Source organism: Tamandua tetradactyla, chromosome X, assembly GCF_023851605.1.
Source record: "Tamandua tetradactyla isolate mTamTet1 chromosome X, mTamTet1.pri, whole genome shotgun sequence".
NCBI lineage: Eukaryota > Metazoa > Chordata > Mammalia > Pilosa > Myrmecophagidae > Tamandua > Tamandua tetradactyla.
Genome location: NC_135353.1, coordinates 73,310,768 through 73,316,954, shown reverse-complemented (window position 1 = coordinate 73,316,954; position 6,187 = coordinate 73,310,768). Strand labels below are relative to the sequence as shown.

Sequence of the window (6,187 nt, the reverse complement as noted above, 5' to 3'; positions counted from 1 at the left end):
TAACACTATCCCTTCCTCAGAGAAGTCCCCAGCCTGTGATCTAGGAAACCTCAGAATCACCACTGCAGAACTCTATAAAATGAAAAAGTAGGGAAAGAAAAGGAAAACAGATTCAGCCTCATGTATTACCTTACTTGGTTATCCACTTTTAAGAGATGACAACAGAACACATAGGAGCTACAGCAGCACAAAGCCAAACCTCATGGAAGCCAAGCCTAAAAGCAAATTCGAGGCTGGGCCGCTGTAAGGTGAAGCCTCACACAGATTCCTACTCAGACTGCAGACCCTTTCAATGGTGCTTCAGTGTTTGAAAGAAGTGTTCTTTCCCTTGTTCCTGAGAGCCTTCTTTTATACATTCACAGAATCCAGTGTCATAGTTAAACTTGGCAGCCCTTCTCCTTCAGCTTTACCTAGGAGGTCATCAGTGGAAAACTAGAGGGGAGAGGCAAGTAGGCTGGATGGGGAGGCAGAGCTAATGCTCTAAAGATCACCCTGTGCCAGGCATCATTCTACATACTTTGACTAGACTGTCTCTGAAATCCTCACAAAAACCCTATGAGGTAGGTATTATTATTATTCCCATTTTACAGATAATGGAATTGAAACTCAGAGAGGTTAGGCAACCTGCCCCAAATCAGACAATTAGTATGTGGCAGAGTCAGGATTTAAACACCAGCAGCCCAGCTCCAGAGTCAATGTTCTTAAATGTTATGCTAGTCTGCCTCTACTTCCTTTTCTTTCAACTTTTCATTTAAAGACAGCTGAAAGCTTCGAACAAGGAGAAACATTTCATATTTTATAATCCTTCTCAGACACAAGACTCAAGTTGGACCCAGGAGGAAAGGAAAATGAAAGACTTTCAACCCAAGAAAATTCACTCTCCAAAGCAGAGCGATGAGACATAAATTAAGAGCCCAGAACACATGGGGGTAGCAGTGAGTTAGAAAGAAGCTGTTCCACTGGGGTTTGAGTGAAAAATCTCATTTTTAAAATGTGAAATTAAGTTAGGCAGTTGCTGGGCAGAATGGGACATGGAGAAAATTACAAACTTGGAGCAAAATGGTCCCTTGTTCCTCTTCCTTCCAGGGAAATACAAGAGCTATGAAAGGCAGGAGTCAAGTTATAGGCAGAAGGCAAAATACAATCAGCTAACATGAGGAATCTCCAGTCAGGCAGAGTCTGTGATTCCAAAGCAAAGATTGTACACCAGGAAAGGTGTGTGATACCTTTCCTTGTCTTTATCACTAATACTTCAAGTGGAAGCCAGGGCATGCTAGCAGGTCAAAGGTAGAAATGAGACCGTTCCCACCTGGGTCTGATTGACTCATGCATATAAATAATCCTCTAGCTTAAAAATTTCAGGAGTTTTGTTTCCTTTTTCTTTTTTTTTTTTGAGTAATCAATGCAATGTCAATTATGCTTTTGTTAAGAAAAGTTTTACTATAACCTATTTTATACTCCTTTTAAAATTATGATTCAAGAAATCCCAACTCCTAAAGTAAGGGAAATAGCTGTGGAATCAGACTCACAGCCAGACCTAAAGGGGCTGCAGGACCCCATACATATATCTCTATTATTCTCTATCTGCCCTTCTCCCAACAGATTACTCAGTAAGTTGGCTATATAATATCCAAAATATTCTCATTACCCTAGTTTGTAAAATAAATTTTAATCATTCAGATATTTTAAAAGAAATGAGTCATCCCTTCCTTTGAATCTTTGCCCATTATACACCTATAATTCTCACAGGAGGCCTGGTGCAATAGATGGAGACAGACCTTGATTCAAATCCTAACCCTGCTCTGTGATGGTGGGCTTGAGTTTCCTATGTGTGAAAAGGGAATATTTCTTACTTCATAAGGTGATTGGAAAAATTAAAGAGATACCATATAAAGGGTCTAGCACAAAGCCTTGTACAAAAAAAGACATTCAATCTATGTTAATGCCCCTTTGCATCAGAGGTCAAGAATCACTCAGGCTCTACCAAGAAACTTAGAACTTTATTTCTGAGATTGGTTCCTTAATATCTGTGTTATTTATATCTCAAAGCTAAATAATGGTAGTAGAATTGAAGGAAAAAGTCCCCACCTCCTAGAGAAATTGAGGGATCCAGAAAGAAGGGCTAATATGCAGGGATGTCTTCCTTTACCACCCATGTGGATGTTTCTTTCCTTCTGCCAGCACAGGAGGGTCTACGAAGTTAAAGGAGGAGTTCCCTTGGTACAACAGAAAGAGAAAAGTAGTGTCATTTTTAAAAGAAGCTCTCAGTTCTATCATTAAGGACCAACACAAACGGGTAAGGGATCAGAGCTCAGAAAAGGTATCAGGCACGAGTGTAGGGAAAGGCAAATTTTCTTTGATTCAGCACAAGATGGTTAGGGAAGGACATTTGTCACTTTGGTTCTTATCTGTTAAGCCACATGGAAAGCAACAACGGTAGGTCAGGACATCAGAACCAAAAGCATCTATAGAACTAACAAATGAAAACACTTGATAAGTGAGAAAGCTTTATTGAAGCACACATACATTTCAGGGGGTGGAAAACAAACGAGCACGTTACAGCCCAGGATCCCAAGTTATGACTTTCGTTACAAAATCAAGCCATACCAAGTAATCCTTTAAAAAAAAATTTCGCCATTCAGTTCACACATACAACTGACTCCACCATAGCTCAACCTCAATCCAGTGAGTAGCCCTATAGGAAAGGTTGTTAGAAGCTGGCCCCAGTGAAAGGGAGTCAGTAAGTATCAGAAAATGGGCCTTAGATCACAGACCTTTCTTAGAAAAGCCTTAGTACAGCACACCCATGCCACATCTAGGGCAAATTCAGGAAACAATAGGAACTGAAACCACTACAAGAAGGAAGTCAGAAAAACTGGGAGATTCAGTATACACATTATCTTGGAGCATTAACAACCCCCAACCTGGAGAAACACAGGACTAGTTTAGAGAACAGGTGGCTTTTCTGGTAGGTAGACCATATTCTGTATGGTAACATACCCCAGAAGGAAATACTAAGAATGATGTGGTATGTGAAAGTGTGATGTCTCTTCCTCATTAGAGAAACAAGGAACTTTCTAGCAACTGCTGTATCCATGTAAAATGCAGAAAAATTCAGCATGGGCTGTGAGACATTTCACCCTCAGTCACAGCACTCTGAAACCTGCTAGAAGGTCTTTCTGGGCATGTTCATGACTCAGCCAAAAGGCCATTATCTAATTAAAATGCTTTTCTAAAGTGGCTACATTATAAGGATCCCCCAAGGGCCTAGTAAAGGTGTCTAAAACTGGAAGGAACTGAGGGCTTTTCTTAGAAATCTGAAAGAAAATCATCAGACTCAAGCAAGGTGGAAACCACTTAAAAACAAGAAAAGTTAAAAGCCAAGTTCCAGAAATTTATCAATGTAGAAAATAAGTTAAAAGCATAAATCAGAGAACTAGAAGAAGGCACACTTGTCTCCCTCTCATATAGTCCTGGTCTTTAGCAACCCAACCCTGTTTCCCAGAGCCCTGGACTCAGATCAGGCACACTTTAAAACACAGACTGGTACTAATGCCAAAAGTAGCCAGGACTTCCTGGAGAAGTGGGTACAGGGACAGCAAGAGAGAAGATAAAAATTTGTTCTAAAAGATTTTGTTAAAAGTTAAAACTCATAAAGATATAAGAAAGTTTACACATTGAAAATATACTACATTATGCACAAATAAAAATATTTTGAAGAGACCCTTGTTCTTGAGCCTGCTTTAAAAGGGAGAACAAATCTGCCTCACTCTAGCATAAGATTTGCAGAAATACATGTTGGTACACACACACATACATAATACACTCACACATTAAATTATAAATCTTTGGTCTTGGTTTCTTCACTTCCTCTGACTTGCCCTGGCCAGGGCTGGACCTGCAGAGAAGGACAGGGACTCAGAAGCCCATATTCTGCTTGGCCATCGAGGAACGGAGCTGCAGAGTCCCTTCTGCCCAAGACCCTGGGTACTGTCGCATCTTCTGCCACAGGCTCACTTCTTCCCCAGTTGAGTCCATCCAATCCACCACTTCCCCATTACTGATCCCTGAGGAGAAACACCAGAGGAGGCTGAACAGGGGCCCTACTCCTGAGCCCACCAGGAAAGATGGGTTATACAGCAAGGGGAGTAGCCCTACAAAAGACAGTGTGCTACGAAGATATGCTGATAGGGACAGTAATCTGGGAGATGCTCCCTGTTGACACTGCAGATATTTTTGTCCCCCTGAAACCATGCCCACAGACTTCAGGCTGATGAAATGGAATTCCAAATGTACATGGTAGCTAGAGACCTCTTATTCTAAGGCTGTTTTACAGAGCTCTAGTGTCTATGACCTCGTGCCAGAGGCTATTGCCCTTCTGTTATTGTCAACGTGATTTAAAATTTAAAAAAAAAAAAAAAAGCTGAATACCTTTTTCTCTAGATATAGACTCCAGGCTAGAAGTTAAAATTGTATGTAGCCTCATTTCTATTCACACGTGCATTCATTAATTTATTCAACATTTATTGAATGCCTACTGTATGTCAGGTACTGTTCTAGGTTCTGTAAAGTTGTAAACGAAGTAGAAAAGGTCCCTGCCTCACGCAACTTACACTTGAATAGGGAAAACAGAAAATATACAAGCAAGCCAACAAGATATTTCAGATAGTGACAAACACTATGAAGAAAATAAACAGGGTGATTTGTAGTGCCTGAATCAGAGCCTACTTTAGATGGAGTGGTCTGAGGACTTCACTGAGACAGAGACATTTGAGTCAAGAGCTGAAGGACAGGAAGCAGCCAGTCTTTCCAAGCCTAGGGAACAATAATCGCAAAGCTTCTGAAGTGGGACTGGGCTTGGTATATTTGGGGAGAAAAAAGAAACTGATCATGATTGGAGCACAGTAAGCAAACAGAAGAGTGAGACAGGATGAATCATAAAGGAACAGAGGGATCCAGATTACACAGGGGCCTGCAGGCATGTAAGAATTTTTGAGGGTTTTAAGTAGGGGATGACATGAACTGTGTTAGGTTTGTAAAAACATCAGGCCAGATGCTTTCTGTTAAATGCTTTGTAAAGGGGCAAGAGTGGAAGATGGGACACCAGTTGGGAAGTTACTGCAGTAGCTCAGGTGAGAGGTCATGGTGTTGCTTGGATTAAAATGGAAGTAGAGAAGAGAACTGAAAGTATTTGAATTAGGTTTCGAAGATAGAATTGATAAGATATGAGGATGGACTAGATGTGGATAGTGGTTTCATTTACCGAGATTAGAAAGGTTAGAAATATTGTTAGATGGAGGGATGGCAAGGAAGGTAAACAGACTTGGAAGAAGAACCAAGAATTTAGTTACAGATGTGCTAGGTCAGAGATACTTTTAGACATCAGATCAAAATATCACTAACTAGTTTGATACATAATTCCAGCACTCAGGAGGGAAACATGGCTGGAGCTCTAGATGTGGGAGTTATTAACATACAAGTAGTATTTAAGGCCATGAGACTACAGATAGTGCTGAGTAAGAAAAGAGGATCCAAGGCTAAGCCTTGAGAAGTAGCAACATTTAGAGGGTGGGTACAGAATGAAGAGTCCACAAAGAAAACTGAAAAGGGGTGAGCAGCTAGTTAACAGATAATCAAAAGAATGTAGTGTGAATAGACGCTAAGTATTTCAAGAAAAAGGGGATGAACAGCTACATTAAATAGTGCTGAAAATTTAGTAAGAGGAGAACAAAACTGTCCTTGGGAATGGCAGTATGGAGTTTACTGAAAAACTTGGCATAAGGAATTGCCCAGTGGAATAATGGGACAGAAGCCAGATAGCAGTGGACTGAAAACTAAAGGAGAAGTCAGGAAGTAAAGCAAGGAAGTGGAGACAATTCTTTTTCAGACATTAGAGGGTGGAGTATGGGGTCAAGGGAAGGTTTATTTTTGTTTGTTAAAGATGGAAATACCAGAGCATATTTGCATTCAACTCTGGTAGAGGAGGAAGAAACAGCTCATACAAGATAGGAGATGATTACAGAAGTGAGGTCATTGAGAAGGTGAGGATACAATGCAGAGGTCTCAGAAAAAGCTTGGCCTTTGATAGCAAGAAAACTTCTTGCATTATAACCAGATGGAAAATGGAGATTATAGTTACAGATACATGAAGGTTTGTACATTCTTTTTTTTTGATGAGAAGGTGCTA

General features: G+C 40.5%; 1 protein-coding gene across 3 annotated transcripts in view; it reads right to left on the bottom strand.

Annotated features, from left to right (window-relative positions):
* Nucleotides 1–2,494: 2,494 nt before the first annotated feature.
* Nucleotides 2,495–6,187, bottom strand: part of SYTL4 (synaptotagmin like 4) — a 146,395-nt gene continuing 142,702 nt past the window's right edge. For all 3 annotated transcript variants that reach the window (XM_077144906.1, XM_077144907.1, XM_077144908.1), the window contains one exon: nt 2,495–4,067. In XM_077144906.1, coding sequence (XP_077001021.1) covers nt 3,919–4,067 — 149 coding nt within the window. In that variant the 3' untranslated portion in view covers nt 2,495–3,918. The remainder of the gene's footprint in view (nt 4,068–6,187) is intronic.